Genomic DNA, 20,802 nt, shown 5'->3' with positions numbered 1-20,802 from the left:
TGAGAAATGGATTAAATCCCACTGAAGAAATATTAGAGCCTGGTTAACTATTAGCACAAAGACATATTCCTCTCCAAACGTTGTTAAGGTTAACAGATTAATTAAGGATGAACAATTCCAAACTTAAAAGATACGATGATAGCTTAAGAGTTGCCCATTTCATTGACAACATTTTTGAATTAAAAACTATGATTGAATGACCAACATTAATATGCACAGCACCATATCGCCTACCAAGAGGAAAGGTGTGATAAATGAAAGAATTATTATGAGTAGCCACTTAAGCATTAAAACATGTAAATTTCAGGAAGAGGAGAAAACTTGCCCACATTTTAAAAAATGGTTTGTTGAAAAGTCTTACAAACCTTATATTGAGTCAAGTTTTCAATACAGAAAAGAATAAAAAGTCCAAAGGTTTATTTCATTGTCTAAGAATGCATGTACAACTCCCATACCTGCTTTCTCCAGATAGCCATGAAATACAGAAAAACCATGGGAGTCATTGGAAAATAGCTATTAGGCATCAATTTACAAGCGTAAAATAAGAGCATCATCTGAAGTTAAGTACTTCAGTCCACAGTTCAGTTTATGTGAAGTGGCCTCCAATGGGCACTGCTATTGAACCTGCCGTGTTTTGCAAAAGCTTGTTTTGTCTTCCCTGGTAGTTGATAGGATTAAGGATCATGTTTGTCTTTCTGCAGTCATGCAACCGGCAAGTTTCATCCTCACTCTATGGTAGTTGAAACAAATCTAATCAAAATAACAAGTTATTAGCAGAATTGGCCTTTATTACCTTGGATTACACCTCCTTTACCATAAATCTTTGCTTCCTTTATGCAGTTAGAAGTAGATAAGATGGCTAATCCTCAAAATCTCATCACATGGCAAACAATCCTTTTAACAGTGTCATCGCTTAATTTGCTAAAGGTGATCGAAACTCAAGGTAAGTGATTGATATGAAATAACATTAATAATAAAATGATTTCATTAAGTTTTTAAGTTTGCAGAGATAAGGACACTGGGGCACTTTTGCCACAACAGAGTTGTATTGCTCCACTTAGACATGTTAAAAAAACAATTACTATTCTTACACACAACTTTAATATGATCATACTTGTGAGAAGAAAATGAGCTTAAACATCAGCCATCATTCATAATTTATCAGAACCCTTTGAACTTGAATAAATGCAACAACTTGTAAATTCTATTGAAAGCAAAAGAATGTACTGATTTGCAAGTCAGATAAAGCTTACAATATAATCAGAAATAGATTTTCCGTATTCAGAACCACACACAGATTCAGTTCATGCCTTTGTACTATTCTTGTTATAGTCATGCAAAATATCTCAGGTTTGGCCTCTGAAGCAGTTCACCTGAAAACTCACACATCAAGGTATCATCATGAGACAAAGATAATTGGTTGTTGGAAGTGGAAATTTAAACATCAATTGCTCTCCACAGTTTTCTGTGGAGGTCTCTGTAAAAAAAAAAATAACCCTTGATTCCCTTTTAAACTCCTCCCTCTCACCTTAACACTGTGCCCTCTTATTTTTGATACTCTATCATGGGAACAGTATTTTGAATGCCTTATCCATACCTCTCTTGATCTTATACACTTTTATCAGGTATTACAAGTCAGATTCCTTCAACAAATTAGATTTACAGGGTTAAAGGCAAAAAAGCACAGAAAAACTTGCTCAAAAAATGATGCTGTGCAAAAAAGCAACTCGTCATCTTCTGTTGGGACAGAGGGGGAAGGAGTCAACCACATAACAATCACAAATACTAAATCTGCAGTCTAAATTTTCATAAATATCACAAGCTACAAACTTACCCCTGTGATGCTCTGCTATGCAGTTCAGTGGGAGCTTGCTTGGAACAATGAGGCTGAACCTGTAGATCTGTAACAAAGTGACTTAGGTTAGGCAAATCGCTAACAAATCTTAGTTAATTCAAAATATGCTCTTCATTGTCATCATATAAATATCAATGCAAATTATCTTGACCCCAGAACAACAATTTAAGTCCTGAATGTTAATGTTCCTTTTGTACCAATACTCACCGAGAACACCACTCTAACTTATAACACTGAAATAGGGGATGTCCCATGGGCAGATGATTAACCTTTCTCCCTGCCCCTCACATGGGGGTCCTTCTTGCAACAGTTAATCTCTAGTGCTCTGGTTGCTTTGCATCCAAAGCCCCATATTTTACTCCAAGCTGAACTGTCCTTCTACCTAATCCCACTGATTTACACCAGGACCATTGCCCTCCATACCTCTCTCATCCATGTACCTATCAAAACTTCTCTTACATGTTACAATCAAACCCACATTCACTACCAGCTCATTCAAGTCAAGTGTATTGTCATTTAACTATATATATATGTATAAAACTATACAATGCATATAGAAACAATATAACATTTCTTCAAACCAGGGTGTAAAGCACTGTAGTACACATAACACACAATAACTTATGAAGGTAGGATAAAATCTACAGATGAATTGCACACAAATAACAAAGTGCATTAATTTTTTAAATGGAAGATATGGAACAGGTTAACCAGTAACATTTCAAATACAAAGGGTGTGGCAGGGCAAAGAGAAAGTCAAAGAGGATGTTGGATTGATGGGCAGGATCTTTAATAATACTAAGGGCCTTGCATAAATGCTCCTAATAAATGTCCCCAGTGGAAAATAGAGAGACCTCCTCTCAGCTGTTCTCACTGCCTTTTGTAGGGACTTCCAGTCCAATGCTCAACTGCTCCCATACGAGATGGAGATGCAACTTGTCAGGACACTCTCAATGGTGTCCCTGTAAAACACAATTAAGATGTGGGGTGGGAGCCTTGCTTACCTCAACCTTCTTAAAAAGTGGAGGCGCTGCTGTGCCTTCTTGTTCAGGGAGGTGATATTAAGGGAGCAGGTGAAGTCATCCGTGATGTGAACTCCTAGGGACTTGGTGCATTTGAACTCTTTCTACAGAGGAGCCATGTATTTGCAGAGGGCAGAAGGGGATGGTTAGTCTGCACCTTTCTAAAGTCTGTCTTCTCCGCATTTTTCTGACTGAAGAAGTTCCCCCACATGTTCCCCTTAAACATTTCACCTTTCGCCCCGGCCCATCACCTCTAGTTCTCGACTGAACTAACCTCAGTGGAAAAAAATAACCTACTTGCATTTACCTCATCTCTACTATCATATTTCAGTATAATTCTATCAAATTTCCCCTCATTCTCCAATGCTCCTATAAAGTCCCAACCCAATCAACCTCAAGACCCAGCAACATCTCTTTTTGTCAATACTATTGAAATAGCTGTCAAAAAAGATTCTGGAAGTTTATGCGTTCTTTCCGCTTGGTGTATTAGCTCCATAAAAGGAGGAATTAATAAATCTTGAAACTTTTTGTAAAATTCAGGTGGAAAACCATCTTCTCCTGGAGATTTATTACTCTGAAGTGATCCTAGAGCTTCTTCGACCTCATAATGTAAAAGGCACATCTAACCCCTTCTGTTCTTCCGAATTCAATTTTGGGAGAGTTATTTGTGATAAAAACCTTTCTATCTCAACAATATCACTTTGTGATTCTGATTGATACAGCTCAGAATAAAAAAATTTAAAAGTTTCATTGATTTCTAAAGGTTTATAAGTAATTTTATTTACACTTGTTCTAATTGCATTTATCGTTTTGGAAGCCTGGTCTGTTTTTAACTGCCAAGCAAGAATCTTGTGTGATCTTTCACCTAGTTCATAATATCTCTGTTTAGTTCTCATAATTGCTTTTTCTGTTCGGTATGTCTGAAGTGTATTATATTGTAGCTTCTTATTAACAAGTTGTCTTTGTTTTTCTTCTGTCGTATATCTTTGAGATTCTTTTTCTAATTTTGTAATCTCTTTTTCCAATTGATCTATCTCTATCTATTCCTTCTTAATTTTAGAAGTATAACTTATTATCTGGCCTCGCAGATATGCCTTCATCACTTCCCATAATATAAATTTATCATCAACTGAATGTGTTTGTATCTAAAAAAAACTGTATCTGTTTTTTCATAAAATCACAAAAATCTTGACATTTTAATAATACTGAATTAAATCGCCATCTGTAAATCGATTCCTCCTTATCCATCATTGTCATTGTCATTATCAAGGGGGAATGATCTGACAATATTCTTGCTTTATATTCTATATTTTTTCACTCTGTCTTGAATATTCGCTGATAGTAGGAAAAAATCTATCTTTGAATAAGTTTTATGTCTATTTGAATAAAATGAATCTCTTTCTCTTGGGTTAATTCTTCTCCATATATCAATCAAATTTAAATCATTCATCAATGATAAAGTTAATTTTGCTACTTTTGGTTTTGTAACAACTTTTGTTGACCTATCTAAAACTGGGTATAGACAAAAGTTAAAGTCTCCACCTATTAATATTTGATCGTGTGCGTCAGCCAAATTCAAAAAAGCCTCTTGTATAAATTTTACATCATGTTCATTTGGTGCATAAATATTCATAAGAGTCCATAGTTCTGAAAGGATTTGACAATGTATAATTACATATCTTCTCGCAGAATCAATTAATGTATTTTGTATTTTAATTGGTAAAGATTTGTTGACAAAAATTGCAACTCCCCTTGCTTTTGAGTTAAATGAAGATGCTACATTTCCGAACCAATCTCTCTTTAATTTTTGATGTTCTATTTCTGTTAAATGTGTTTCTTGTATAAAAGCTATATCTATTTTCATTTTCTTAATGTATGTTAAAATTCTTTTTCTTTTTGCCAGTCCATTAAGCCCATTAACATTAAAACTTTAAAAATTCAGTAAATTAGTCATTATTTTTAATGGGGTTACTCCAGTCTGTAATAATACATAATATTTCAACTCTCGAAGTACCTTGGGGAATTATTTTAAAATTCTCCATGTTGCTATGTGTCTCCCCTCCGATCATCCAGGCAAAGAAAGAAAGATAAAAGTAAAACAGATTATAAAGAAAAAAAACCAAAACAACCCCCTGCTAATGTTGGGAATGAAAAAAAACACAACATTACCCCCCTCCGTTGTGCGGGTCATGGCAAACGCCATGATTACACACGTGAATCCCGTAGCGATCGATCTGAAGTTCCCCCAGCTCCCCCATAACATGAAAAATATATATATAAGAGAAGAAAAAATATTATCACTACTCTCGATTAATAATTCTCAAATTTTTACCTTTCTTCCCCTGTATCATATAATTAAAAGTATATTTAAGTATGCTTCTGTCTTTAATGTCCATCAACTCACTTCAGTGTCTCCGTCTTCATCTTTAATCTGTTTCACTTTTAAATCTTTACTGTGTCAAGCAAATATTTGGGAGTTTTTGTGCAAACTGCTCTGCATCCCGATGATCAGTAAAAAATCTTCTTTCTCCGTCATCCAAAAAAATTATCAGTGTTGCCAGGTGGCACAATATAAATTTATAACCCTTTTCCCATAATATTCCCATCTTTTCCCTTTTCCCTTTCTTATAACCCTGTGACACAACTTAAAAGGAATTCTGGATCTGTAGTCACAGATCCTTCTGTTCTACCACACTCCTCAGTACGCTACCATTCACTGTGCAAGTCCTACTTTGTTTTCCCAAAATGCAATGCCTCACACTTATCTTCACAAAATTCCATCTGCAATTTTCAGTCCATTTTTTTCAACTGGCTCAGATCCCACCACAAGCTCTAATTGCCTTCCTCTCTATCCACCATGCCTCCAAACTTGATATCGTCTGCAAATTTGCTGATCCAGTTTACCACACTATCATGCAGATCATTGATATAGATGACAAACAACAATGGACCCAACACTGATCCCTGTGGCTCACCATTAGTCACAGCCCCCCAGGTGGTGAGGCAAACATCTACTACCACTCTTTGGCTTCTCCCCAAAGCCAATGTTGAATCCAATTGACTACCTTATCCTAAATGGCAAGCAATTGAACCTTCTTGAGCAGCCTCTCATGTGGTACTTTGTCAAAGTCCTTGCTAAGGTCCATGTAAACAATGCCCACTGTTTTTCCTTCATCAAATTTCCTGGTAACCTCCTCAAAAACTATACAAGGTTGATCAGACACGACCTACCATGTACAAAGCTATGTTAACTGTCCTAATATTTACATATCTAGTCCCTTCAGATACCTTCTGATAACTTACCCACTACTGATATCAGGCTCACCAGCCTATAATTTCCCATCTTACTCTCAGAGTCTTTCTTGAACAACAGTAGCTATCCTCACTTGTGGTTAAGGACATTTTAAGTGGCCCTGCCAGGGTCCCTGCTATTTCTGCACTAACCTCCCACAAAGTCCAAGGGGACACCTCATCAGTCTCTGGGGCCATTTTTTAACCCTAATTTGCTTCAATACAGCAAGCATTCCCTCTTCTGTAATCAGGATTCAGTTCATGAACTTACGACTGTTTTGTTTCAGTTTTACAGACTCTGTGTCTGTCTCCCAAGTAGGTCCAGATGAAAAAATAATCAATTTAAAATCTCCCCCATCTTTTTTAGCTCCACGCGCAGATGACCACTCTGATCTTCAAGAGGACCAATTTTGCCCTTTGCTATCCTTTTGCTCTTAATATATCTGTAGAAATCCTTGAGATTCTCTTTCACTTTATCTTCCAAAGCGACCTCATGCCTTCTTTCAGCCCTCCTGATTTCCCTTTCAAGTGTTTCTGGTATTTCTAATACTGAAGTACCTCAATTGTTCCCATCTGCCTATACCTGCTTTGCACTTCCTCTTTCTTCTTCAATATCCCTTGAAAATCAAGGTTCACTAAACCTGGTAATCTTGCCTTTTATTCTAACAGGAACATACAAACTCTATACTCCCAATATTTAACTTTTGAAGATATCCACTTACAAAGAATCCCTTTGCCAGAAAACAACCTGCCTGCCAGATCCTTTCTCCAATTTTGAAGCTCAAACCGAGGACCAGTCCTATCCTTCTCCATTATTATCATGAAATTATGATCACCAGATACAAAGTGTTCCCCTACACTCACTTCTGTCACCTGTCCTGTCTCATTCCCTAAAAGGAGGTCCAGTATCGCGCTCTCTTTAGTTGGGACCCCTATATGTTGATAGAGAAAACTTCCATGAACACATTTGACAAACTCCAAACAGTCCTTTTATAGTGGGAGTTCAAATCAATATGTGTAAACTTAAAATCACACCAAATATCACAACCTTATTTTCTTGCAACTGTCTGTGATCTCTCTAGAAATATGTTCCACTACATGCCACTGACTATTGGACAGTCCATAATTTAATCCCTTTAACATGGTCATCCCTTTCACAATCCGCATTTCCACCCACTTAGCCTCGGTAAAAAAGCCCCCGTGTCTGTCCTGTCTGATCACTGCCATGACATTTTCCCTGATGAGTAATGCCACCCCTTTCCCTTTAATAGTTTCCACTTTAAGAGGAAGATGAGTTCAGGATGACACTAAGCTGCCAAATATATTGGACTTTGTCCTTGACCGTAAGAAATAGGAGCAGAAGTAGGCCATCTAGCCTTTCATGGCTACTTTGCCATTCAAAAAGATCATAGAATATCTGGCAGTGGACTCAGCTCCATCTGCTTACATTTTCCCCATAACCCTTAATTCCCCTGCTATGCAAAAATCTATCTAACCATGTCTTGAGTATGTTTAGTGAGGTCACCTCTAATACCACACTGGGCAAAAAATTCCACAGATACACTACTCTGGAAAAAGCAATTTCTCTTCAGCTCAATCCTGAATTCATTGTCCAGAATTTTGAGGCTATAGCCCTTTGGTTCTTATCTCACTCACCAGTGGAAACAACTTTCCTGCCTCTACTTTATCTATCCATTTCATAATATAATTTTCTATAAGATTTTCTTATTTTCTGAGTGGTTCTGGTGATGTCACCGTCGAGAATGGCAGCATAAGTCACTAGCTCCTCCGGGAAAACGCGTATTAAGCCCGGTTAACCCATCAAATATAATATTTTTCGAAAAATATTTGAACTGAAAAGAGGGGCAAGAATGGGGAAATGGAATGGAAATTTAAAAGGCGGCGCTGCAGAGCCTGCGGCCGAGAGGAGTGCAGCGAGCGGCTCTCCGACCCGACCGCGTGCGAGCGAGGCGCCGCCGGGCCTCGTGCAGGCGAAGCGGCGAATATGGTCGAAATCCCGAAAGAGATAAGGGAGGTCCGGAAAGAAATAGGGCAGCAGCTCCGTGATATTCAGTCAGAGCTCGCCAGCGTCAATCAAAAAATAGCGGTGTCAGAGACTCAAATTGAGAAAGTGGAAGATCGCGTTTAAAACGTCGAACCGATACTGAGTAAGACAATAAAAATATTACATTACCAAGAAGGTAAACTGCTTGACCTGGAGGGAAGATCACGGCAGAAAAATATCAGAATCTACAACGTTCCCGAAGTTGCGGAGGGCTCGTCTCTGACGGAGTTTGTCGGAAAGTTACTGCGGGACACGCTGGAGCTTCCCTCGGCTACGGAGCTGGAAATCGAAAGAGCCCACCGCACGCTCGTCCCAAAACCTTTCCGGGATAGAAAGCCACGCTCAATAATAATTAAATTCCTTCGGTACAGCAACAAGGCGGTGATTCTACGAAGGTCCTGGGGTGGTAAGAAGAGAGAGTTTTTCGACGATAAATTAGTATATTTCGACCAAGATTACCCCCACCCCACCCCCGCAGTCCTGCAGAAACGCAAAGAATACTCTGAAGCAAAGCAAGTACTAAAGCAAAAGAAGATTAGAATTCGAACTCCATACCCTGTTAAACTTCGAGTGTTTTATGACAATGGGATGCAGTTGTACCAGACAATGGAAGAGGCAACTACAGACATGAAGGCCAGAGGGTTGCCCGTCAACGTGACGAGTGAAAGCCTGACTGAGGAATTACCTTGGGAAATAATGTGAGACGGGAGACGGGAGGAGGCCGAGAGAAATATATCAGGAAGAGACCGGGAGTTTCCCAAAGACAGTCCTCACCCCCTTCAGAAGAGCCATAAGGTTTGGCTAACTTTGAAAATGTTGAGAAGCTAAAGGGAAGAAAAAGTACACGGTGATATACCTATCTCGAGAAATTATAATGTGGATTTTATATTACTTAGTTGTTACTCTTTATTTGCTCACTTACTCCCTTTTCCCCACCAAAATGAGAATATATATATATATATATATATATATATATATATATATATATGTGTGTGTGTGTGTGTGTGTGTGTGTGTGTGAGGGAGGAGTACACAGGGAAATCCTTTCTGTGTAATGGATTTGTTCACTGACTTTTATGAATACTGCAATGGGGGCCCTCAACTCACAAGTAGGAAGGGGTTATCCCCCACAGCTAAACATTTCCTCTAGCTCAACGCAGGGTCATCTACTAGAGACCTCAGCCTTGGAATCACATGTTCGTTGCCATTTTTGTTATTATTTGCATTTCTTCGTTCTTATTTGTTCAGGGAGTAGATCGATTAAGTGTTATTCTAATTTCAATGATATATTGACAGATAAATACAAATGGCGAAGGACAAGGTAAAATTCATTTCTTTTAATGTCAATGGGCTATTAAATCCAATCAAACATAAGAGAATTTTATGCAATTTGGAACAATTTGATTTATACTGGGGAAAATGGTTTAACTACATAATGCCTCATAGGCCTGATTTTATTCTCACAGATCAATGAATCTGTTGTAAAAGAAAAGATCACTCCCTACTTGTACATAGTTCTTCCCTTTTGCTTGTTTTTTCTTTCCACTCTTTTCTATAAGTGTGTACCTCAGATAAATACTTCGTGGAGATTTGTGATATATATGATTATATGATATATATGTACAATGTCTGAAACACATCTTATGGAATTGTTTGATGATAAACTTCAATTAAAAAAAATTACAATAAAAAAAATATTTTCTTATTTTCTATAAGATTCCCTCTCAATCTTCTGAATTCCAGTAAGCATAGTCCCAGGCAACTCAATCTGTCCTCATAGGCTAATCTTCTCATCTTGGAAATCAGCCTGGTGAGCCTCCTCTGCACTCCCTCCACAGCCAGTATATCTTTTGAATAAAGTAACCAGAAGAGCACACAGCACTCCAGGTACAGCCTCACCAGCACCCTATAGAGTTGCAGCATATTCTCAATTTCAACCTCTCTAGCAATGAAGGCCAACATTCCATTTCCCTTCTTGATAACCTGTTGTATCTGCAAACCAATCATTTGCCATTTATGCACAAGCACTCACAACTTGCTCTGTACATCAGCATACTGCAATCTTTCACCGTTTAAATAATAATCTGATCTCCTAGAATGACCTAAACTCGTTTCTGCACTGTGTATTCTGCGAGCTTACTTCATATCCCATTACATTTTAGAGTCACCTGCCCTGTCCACCCACCCCATCCACCCGCCCCAACTCTGCCGTCACGCATCCCTCATCCACCTCTATTTCCCTTGAGACAGATGCAGAACACACCCTCTTCCAATCGTTTCTCTCCTCCCATTCCCCTTGATTTTTTTTCCTGAATTTCACTTAAAGCAGTTTACTTCTAAAACAGGATATTCAAAATGCATTACACAAGAAACAATGCCATTCTGCTTAATTTGCTGTCCCACCATTCGCAACTAGAGTGTCTAAAATGCAGCCCCTCAACAACCCCCCCACCTCATGTGAAAAGTACTTCTTTGGTTTCCAGCAAGACACATGTGCTGCAGTCAGCTTCCTCCAAAATTCAGCCTCAGCTCGAAGAAGCCCTGTTGTTCTTAGTTTAAACCGCGATCCTCATAATCAGAGCCCCACTCAACACCCTTCTCAGAGCCTGTCCCCCCTGCCCGCCCCACCTTCTCTCCGTTCTTTCACTTGGGCAGTTGAGATGACACCTTCAGCCCTGTTGTTGTGAAACACGAAACATGAGGTTCCTGCACTCACTTCCAGAACTACCAACACAAAGCACAGAAAAATGGGAAGGGCCAGTGATCTGTCGCCGCACTTTCTCGAGTGAAATTCTCAAGCTCTTTGTCAAAAAAGCTATATCCAGAAAATGACTTAAAATCGGTGTAGAAATAGGTATAGGCAATTTCTAATTGATCTTGCAGAGTGCGTCTCGGTAAATAGGATCAATATTTGAATGTCTTATTTATATCTGTTCATTTTGTTTTTCTTTTTGTAAAATGAAGACAGTTGTAGAGGCAGATGTGCTTCCGTATACGACCGAAACAGCAAGTGCCACTGTGACAGTGAATGTATTCGTTATGGAGAATGTTGTGAAGATTACAGGACTATCTGTACATCAGGTAACCAGCAGCCAACAGTGACTGTGCATCTCGACAGTGACATATAATCCAAGGGTGTAAGAGTGGCCTTCTTTGTTCCTCTTTAATCGCTATGAATTTTTATCAAGTACAGTCTTAATCATATCGTTATTTCATGATCTGATGAATAAAATGAATTACTCAACCCTAAATTTTCTGGGGAATGCAGTAACCCATGTTGATGGCAAACCAACCCCAAGAGGCTTGGACACATTTGGTTTATCTCAAGCATTTGGTTATTCACTATGCATATTGTTAGCAAGGTAGTTGTGAATGGGAAAGTCTCACTAGTAAGTTTAATTGTGTCAGTGCCCAAGGTAAAATTTCAGTAGTTGTGTTCATCCTAAATTTCCAGTACTATTCCAGCAGAGATGTAACTGAGATGTCTGACTCAGTGCTATATCACTGTCACCAGACTGCTGAAAGTAACCTTGTATTTGTATGCTCCTTTCATTGCACTGCATACCGAATCTGTTCTGACTCTGGGCAGAAACCTCCTGTTCTGGACGCTGCTTTGAGCAACATGAGCGTGGACGGAAATGTCAGTGTGATCCTTCCTGCATGAACTACGGGGACTGCTGCTCAGATTTTGTTGCAAATTGTGAAAAAGGTAGGTTAAAGCCTCCTGGTGTGGAAGTGCGGCTACAGATCTTTTGCTTTTCCCATTTTTCTGTGCTTTGTTTGTGTTGCTACGTCTGGTAGTGCAGATGAGCAAATGTTCCAAGAGGAGCTTTATTCAGTAAGCAGCACAGAATAGCTAAAAAAATGTTGCTTGAACATGTTCAGAGAGGTTATTTGTCTTCAATTACTGCTACATCTTTAAAAATTCAGTAAATTTCATTCACTCTACTGTAATTTTGAAGACAGATTAAAAAATCATTTCCCATTACAGCAATATTTCTGAATTCTGGAATATGAATTCAAAAATATTGCTGCTGGTTGAATGGATTTATAGACTTACTTTCAAAATCCTGTAACATTTTTAAAGATCAATTTCACCATTTCTCTGTTCCTCATCTCTGACTAATGTTACAACTTGCAATGAATGAACAGCATACAAAATAGGATGTGTATCACTGTTTTGGTTGAAGTCGCTTTTGCCCATGTGGAATATGATCATGACTACCTCTCTTGAACCTCTTGGCCAACGTCTTTCCAAAGGCCTGATCTTCCTCACCCTGCCAATGTCTTCCAAATGCTCTGGCACTGATCCCTATCTAAACTCCTCACCAAGTTCCTGTCTCTAATCTTCCCACCTTCATGCTTCAACAGAAAGCCATTCCTTTCCTCGACTCCAATCAGTTTCCCTGCTAACAGCCCTTCCTGCCCTTGATCCAGCCTTGGCATGGGTCACTGGTGCCACTAAATTCTGCTGTAGAAAACCCATGAACAAATTATTTCTTGGCATGCCTTTCAAGAATCTCTTAGCACACTTTAAATGCCAAAGATCAGTTTCTCAGCCACACTGTTTCCCTTTATTGTATTGTTGACATAAGCTCTATTTTGGTTATGAAAAGATGAAATTAAAACAATAAAAGTTGTCATGGATCATGACCTGCTATTACTTATAATCAGATACCTGGAAAAATCCTGCATTCATGGCAACAACAAGAGCAAGTTTAGTGTTCACCAGCTCCACAAGAAAGCCAACAGCAGAGAAACCAGAGTTTATCAGCGATACATTGCCCCAACAAGATGCTGCCAGCTTTTCGGATGATAACGCAAAAATCAAAGAAGAGTCCATGAAGCTAAGTATGGGGAAGCTTTTATAACAAAATGAGTGATTTTATTTGCAGATTCTGGACTTTAAAATGTGATTGATTTATTTGATGGCGGTGCTTCATAATTAAAATGCATAATATTTTACAGTGTGCACAGGTTGCTCAACTTATAAGACAGGATAATCATTCTACAGAAGGATAAGGACAATTAGATTGAGCAAAATTATCAAAACAAATCAGAGCTAATTCTAGGAAGGAGAGCCGACAGAGAAATAATTGGTATAATAACCATTATATCCTCGATTTTATATTCTAGTCCTATCAAAATGAATGCTTACATTGCTGTTGCCTTCCTTACCACCAACATAGCCTGTAGATTGATTTTTAGGGAAGTCTGCACTAGAAGGTGCAACGCTAATTTTTGAATTTTCTTCCCATTTAGGAAATAGTCCTTATTCCTTCTACCAAAGTGCATGACCACACTTACCTACACAATATTCCATCTGCCACTTCTTTGACAATTCTTGCATTCTATCTAAATCCTTCTGTGGACTCCCTGCTTCCTCAATACTAGCTGCCCCTCCACCCATCTTTGTATTATCTGCAAAATTGGCCACAAAGCTATTAATTCCATTGTCCAAATCATTGACATACAATGTGAAAAGAAGCAGTTCCACACACCAGCCTCAAAGGACAAAACCACTTCTTATCAGCAGCCAACCAGAAAAGGCCTCCTTTATTTCCACTCTGCCTCCTGCCAATTACCCAGTCGTCAATCCATGCTAATGTCTTCCTGTAATACTACGGGTTCTTAACTTGTTAAGCAGCTTCATGTGTGGCACCTTGGCAAAGGCTTTCTGAAAATCCAAGTAAACAACATCCATTGACTCCTCTTCGTCTGTCCTACCTGTTATTTCCTCAAAGAACTCCAACAGATATGTCAGGCAAGATTTCCCTTAAAGGAAACCATCCTGACTTTGGCCCATTTGATCATGTGCTTCTAAGTACCCTGAAGCCTCATCCTTAATAGTGGACTCCAACGTCTTCCCAACCACTGAAGTCAGGCTAACTGGCCTTTTTTCTTGCCTCTTCCCTTTCTTAGAGTGAAATTACACATGTAATTTTCCAGTCATCTGGAATCGTTCCAGAACCTAGTTTTCATTGAAAAATCATTACTAATGCCTCCACATTCTCTTCAGCTACTTCTTTCAGAACCCTGGGGTGTAGACATCTGGACGACGTGACTTATCTACCTTCAGACCTTTCAGCTTCCCAAGTACCTTCTCATTAGTAATAACATCTACACTCTCCTCTGTCCTCTGACACTCTTGAATTTCTGGAATATTGCTACTGTCTTCCACAGTGAAGACTGGTGCAAAATACTTATTAAGTTTGCCCACCATTTCTTTGTCTATCTTTACTACCTCTCCAGCGTCATTTTGCAGTGCTCCAATGTCCACTCACACTTCTTTTTCCCTCTTTGTATGATCTGAAAAAAACTCCTGCTATCCTCTTTTATATTACTGGTTACATTACCTTCATATTTCATCCTTTCTCTCCTTACGGCTTCTAGTTGCCTTCTGTTGGTTTTTAAAAGCTTCCTAATCCTCAAACTTCCCATTATTTTTTGCTAAATTTTATGCCCTCATTTTTGTTTTTATGCTGTCTTTCACCTCCCTGTTAGCCACAATTGTGTAATCCTCTCTTTCAAATATTTCTTTGTCTTTAGGATCCTGTGCCTTTTGAATTTCTCACAGAAATTTCCGCCACTGCTGCTCTGCCTTCATTCCTGCTAATGTCCCTTTCCAAGCAATTGTAGCCAACTCCTCTCTCATGCCTCTGTAATTCCCTTTATTCCACTGTAATAATGATACATCTGACATTAGTTTCTCCTTCTCAATCTGCAGGGTGAAATCTGTCATATTATGATCACTGTCTCCTAAGGATTTCTTTATCTTATGCTCCCTAATCAAATCTGGTTCATTACACAACATCAGATCCAGAACTGCCTTTCCCCTGCTGGGCTCAACCACCCACAAGCTTCTCTTTTGGTTCCAACATCAGCCTGATTTTCACATCTACCTGCATATTGAAATCCCCTCTATCATAACATTGCCCCTTTCTACATGCCTTTTCTATCTCCCACTGTAATTTGTGTTCCACATCCTGACTGCTGATTGGAGGCCTATATATAACTCCTGTCAAACTTTTTACCCTTGCAATTTCTTAACTGCACCCACAAGGATTCTACAGCTTCCAATTCAATGTCACTTCTTTCTAATGATTTGATTTCATCGTTTACCAACAGAGCCAACCCCACCCTCTCTGCCTACTTACCTGTCCTTTCAATACATTGTGTATCCTTGGGTGTTAAGCCCCAAACTATGATCTTCTTTCAGTCATGACTCAGTGATGCCCACAACGTCATACTTGTCAATATCTAACTGCGCTACAAGATCATCTACCTCATTTCAAATACTACTGGCATTCAAATATAATACCTTCAGTCCTACATTCATCACCCATTTCGATTTTGCTCCCACATTACACTGCACTTCATTCCATTACTACAGATTTGTCCAAACATCAAGCAGTCCTTCCTTTCAGTTTCACTACACACTGCATCTACTTGTATACCAACTGCCCCATCCTCAGCCCTGTCACTCCTGTCCCATTCCTCTGCCAAATTAATTTAAACCCTCCCCAACAGCTCTACTAAACCTGCCCACAAGGACATTGTTTCCTCTCAGGCTCAGGTGTAATCTAGCCTTTTCGAACAGATCATTTATTTCCCCAGAAGAAATCCCAATAATCCAAAAAACCTGAAACCCTGCCCTCTGCACCAATTCTTCAGCCACGCATTCATCTGCCAGATCAACCTATTCTGATTTTTTATCTAGTTTTATTTTATTGAGATGCAGTGCAGAGTAGGCCTTCTGAATCTTTGAGACACTCGATTCAGCAATCCCCCAATTATTCCTGGCCTACTCACGGGACAATTTACAATGACCAATTAACCAATCAACTGGAACCTCTTTGCACTGTGGGAGGAAGCAGAGAGCCAGAAGGAAACAACTCCTTAAAGGCGATGGCGTGAATTGAACTCGGGTCACCTGTACTGTAAAGCACTGTGCTTACCACTACACTACCATGCCGCCCCATTGTTGAGTGGCACAGGCAGCAATCCGGAGATCCTATCTTTCTACCCAACTCCCTATATCCTTTCTTCAGGACCTCTTCCCATTTCCTACCTATATCGTTGGTACCAATATGTACCACGATATCGGGCTGCTCACACATCCCCTTTAGTATGAGACATCCCTGACCTTAGCACCTGGGATGCAATATGTTATTGGGTGTCTCTTTCATGTCGACAGAATCTCCTGTCCATTCTTCTAACTATGGAATCATCACTACTGTACTCCTATTTTCCCCTTCCCTTCCCAGCCACAGAACCAGATTCTGTGCCAGAGACCTGGTCTTTCTGAATTCCCCAGTAGTGGATATAGTTAGTGTTAAGGGAAAACCCCACAAGGCTACTTTGCCTATTCCCTTTCCCTCTCCTGACAGCCACCCAGGTACCTGCCTTCTGCAACTTAGGTATGATTTTTATCATAGTTGAAAGAAACTTATTCAAGGAAGGACAGACAACTTTGGTAGGCAAATTAGAAGTGGAATCCCTCAAGCCAGAAATCTTAATGGAGAGGACAGGCAAATCTCTGACCTAATCCACTGGTAACATTAGAGACATAAAATACATGGATCTCACTTAATGCAGAAATCCATTTGTGGTAGAGGCATAGGAAATCCCGCCACAAAGATAGGGACTCCTGAGGCACCGCAATACATCCATCGAGAATGAGATCTGTTGAAATATCAAATGAATATTTTGGATAGCCAGGGGACGGTATGTCACAACAGTTTTCTAGGAACATTAGCAAAAGGCAATCTTAGCTAAACATGAGATTACAGGTCCCCTTGGTGACTTGCCTGCTCTTTAAAGTAATGAGTGAATAATTAGGGACAAAAGGAAATATTAAGATAAGTTGTACAAGCTTGGAATTTTCTTTTTAGAGCAAAGGAGGATGAGAGGTAACGTGACAGAGCTATAGATAGAGAGGATAGCCGGAGGCTTTTTCTCCCTCTCCTACCCCCCAAGACAGAAAAGGCTAATACAAGGAGGCATAATGTTAAGGTGATTGGAGGGAAGTGTAGGGGGATGTCAGAGTTAAGTTCTTTACACAGAGAGTAGAGGGTGTGTGAAACAGCCTGCCAGGGATGGAGGTGGAAGCAGATACATTAGGGTCAATTAAAAAACTTAGGTAGGAACATGGATGATAGGAAGATGAAGGTTTATTTAGGAGGGAAGGGTTAGAGTAGGTTATTCATTTGATCTTAGAGTAGGTTAAAAGATCAGCCCAACATCATGGGCCAAAGCATCTGTACTGTTCTATGTTCTAACCATTGGAAGAAGACAGGACAAAATCATCTCTGTTTTTGTCCACAAGCAACGTAAAACAATATTTCCATTGTAAAGTAATTTATTGATAGCTAAGTGGGAGTATGCCCCAGCAAATAAAGATGACTTGTTAGTGAATCATCTTTTTTTTCTGATTTATCACAACTTATTTTTACAGAAAATGGAAGTGCTAAAGTAAGTGAAGGATCGACCATCATCAATCCCAACAGATTTGAACTTGGAAACCATGATTCTAAAATCTCAGATCAAGAAGTGACAGCAACTAGTTCTTCTGCAGATACATCTAGGGACTCTGAAAGCTTGGATAATGGAATGATAACTCCATCTGTTTCAAAAGATGGAACCTTCAATTCTAAAATTTTGGCGAAAGTCATGACAACATCTGTTATTCCTGAAGATGGGACCATGGATTCTAAAACCTTGGAAAACAGAATGACAACACATTATGTTCCTGAAGATAGGTCCACAACCCCCAAAACCCTGAATGAAGGAATAAAAACAACCACTGTTCCAGAGGCCGTTACCACAAATTCAAAAATACAGTATAATGAAATGTCAACAGTTATTCCTAAAGATGCTAGCTCAGATTCTATGCCTTTGCATAAAGCAATGACCATGCCCTCTATGAAAGTTACTGCCATAAAATCTACAATCTCAGATGCACACACAACAATACATTCTGCCTCAGGACAGACTTCCTCAGTTCCTGATAAACTGGATAGAGGAACAATAACATTTCCCATTCCTGAAGATAAGTCCAGTAATTCTAACACCCTAGATGAAGAAATAGTGACTGTTCCTGAAAGCGATACCCTCAATTCAAAAATTCCAAACAATGGGATAAAAGCACCCTTGGTTAGTGAAAATGTTTCCAAGAGTTCTGAAGCTCAAGATAATAAAACTATAACACCCTCTCTTTCTGCAGATTATTCTACAAATTCTAAAATCATGCATAAAGGACTGACAACATCCCCTATCCCACAAGATGTTCCCACAGATTCGAAAATTTTGGACAAGGGATTGACAACAAATACTGACCCTGAAGAGGTCACTGCTAATCCTAGAGTTCTGGAGAGTGTAAAAACAACTTCTGCTCTTCCTGAAGCTGCTTCTACAAATGCTAGAATCTCAGGCAAGGGAATGGCATCGCTCTCTGTTCCGGTAGGTGACACTACAGCATCCAAAATGCTACACAAAATAATAATATCTTCCCCATTTCCTCAGGCTAGTACCAATGATTCTAAAATCTTGTATAATGTGATGACACCCTCAGTTCCTGAAGATAGGACCGTAGCTGTGAAAGGTTTAGATGAAGGTCTGTCAACACACTTTGCTGATAAAGGTAGTTTCACAGATTCTAAAATATTGGATAGAAGAATGACCACACCTTCTGTTCTTGAAGGTGGGAATAAGTATTCTAAAACCTTGGCTAGCAAAGTGACAACCTATAGTTCTTCTGAAGGTGAGTTCAGGAATTATAACATTCTGGACACTGCAACGTCAAAGAACACGTTCCCTGAAGAGAATTCCATGGGTTCTAATATATTGGATAATAGAATGTCAACTTCCCATGTTCCTGTAGATGCCTCTACAAATGCAAGAATGTCATATGATGGAATGACTTCATTCCCTGCTAAGATAGGTGAGGCCACTTATTCTGAAATCCCACATCAAATGTTTCCAACTTCCCCTTTCCCCAAAGATGGGATCACATATTCCAAAATCTTGGATCAGAAATTGGCAACACAATTTTATGAAGATACCTCACTCAATTTTAAAAAATTGGATACTGAAATGACAACTAGTTCTGAAAATGGGATCATAGCGTCTGAAGTATCTTATAAAGGGATGGCAACTTCTCCTAATCCGGGACAGGTGACAACAGATTCTGGAGCGCTGCATAAAGTAATGCCATGGTCCAAGGTTCCTGAATATGAGAGATCAAGTTCTATAACAGTTCCTCAAGATGGGATTGTCGATTTTAAAAACGTGGATACAGGAATAACATTGCACACTGTCCCAGAAATATCTTCTGCAGATCCTGGTAAACCAAGCAAAGGAATGATAACAAAGTCCATTCCCAAAGTTGTGACCAGTGAATCTATAATCCTAGATAAGGGAATAACAACCACTGTTCCTGCGAGAGATTCCACAGATTCAAAAATCCTGAACAATGAAATGACAATGCTTTCAATTACTGAAGATTCTTCCATGATTTATAAAACCTTGGATAACAAAACGAAGACTCCCTCCATTCCCACTGATGCTTCAGTGATGTCTAAAGTTCTGGATAAAGAAGGGACAACAGCTTTTATCCCACAGGATAATTCCACAGAATATAAAATCTTAGAAAAAGGCATGAAAACAGACACTATTCCTGAAGAGATGTCCATGGATCCTAATACGCCCAAAGGTGGAAATACAACTCTCTCTGTGCCTTTATCCAACACTGGATTCTTGGAAAATGGAACATCAATGCTCCCAGCTCCAACAGATCAGACCATAAATTCAAAGCCACAGTTAAAAGTAATGACACCATCCCCTTTTCCTGAAGATGGTTCCACAAAATCTAATATCTCAACTGAAGGGTTAACAACACCTCCTATTCCTAAAAATGGGGTCACGGATATGGGAAAAACAACTCCCCTTTTTCCTGTAGATGGGATAACAGATTCTAAAGTTTTGGCTACAAAATTGGGAACACTCAATATTTTGGCAGATACATCCACAGTTTCAAAAATATTGGATAATGCAATAACAGTGCCCTCTCTTCCTGAAGAAAGCACCAATGATTCTACAATTGTAGATGATGTATTGACAACATCAACTTTTCTTGAGGGTAGGACCAGGGATTCTATGAACTTGAATAAAAGCACATCAACATATAGTGTTCCAGAAGATCGGTTCACATATTCTAAAATCACAAATAAGGGAATAAAAATAACCACTCCTCCTGGAGTGGCTTCCACAGATTCAAAAATCTTAAACAAAGTAATAACGCCCTCACATGCTCCAGAAGATGACATCCCAGAATCTGTATCGTTGGATAAAGTGATAACAACTGCCTCTACTGCAGAAGTTGATTCCCGGGAAACAAGACCATCAGATACACAGATAGCATACATTGCACTAAAAGAGACTACCACAGCTCCTAGTATATTGGATAAAGGAATGACAATGTTTCCTGTTCCTGAAGACATGGCCAATGATTATAAAATCTTGGAAAAAACAACAACCATTATTTCTCAAAATAATTCCATAGATTTAAAA

General features: G+C 39.1%; 1 protein-coding gene across 2 annotated transcripts in view; it reads left to right on the top strand.

Moving 5' to 3' along the window:
• The first annotated feature begins 845 nt into the window (after positions 1–845).
• prg4b (proteoglycan 4b) overlaps positions 846–20,802 on the top strand; it is a 36,126-nt gene continuing 16,169 nt past the window's right edge. Inside the window, exons 1-5 of one of the 2 annotated variants that reach the window (XM_059984504.1) lie at positions 846–943; positions 11,197–11,313; positions 11,822–11,941; positions 12,907–13,083; positions 18,458–18,693. In XM_059984504.1, the coding sequence (XP_059840487.1) occupies positions 856–943; positions 11,197–11,313; positions 11,822–11,941; positions 12,907–13,083; positions 18,458–18,693 (738 nt within the window). In that variant the 5' untranslated portion in view covers positions 846–855. Of the gene's footprint in view, positions 944–11,196; positions 11,314–11,821; positions 11,942–12,906; positions 13,084–17,689; positions 18,694–20,802 lie in introns of both variants that reach the window. The other variant, XM_059984502.1, reaches the window with a different exon arrangement.

This window comes from Hypanus sabinus, chromosome 11 (genome assembly GCF_030144855.1).
Source record: "Hypanus sabinus isolate sHypSab1 chromosome 11, sHypSab1.hap1, whole genome shotgun sequence".
Taxonomy (NCBI): Eukaryota; Metazoa; Chordata; class Chondrichthyes; order Myliobatiformes; family Dasyatidae; genus Hypanus; species Hypanus sabinus.
The sequence above is the reverse complement of the archived record's forward strand: the minus strand, read 5'-3'. Positions and strand labels throughout refer to the sequence as shown.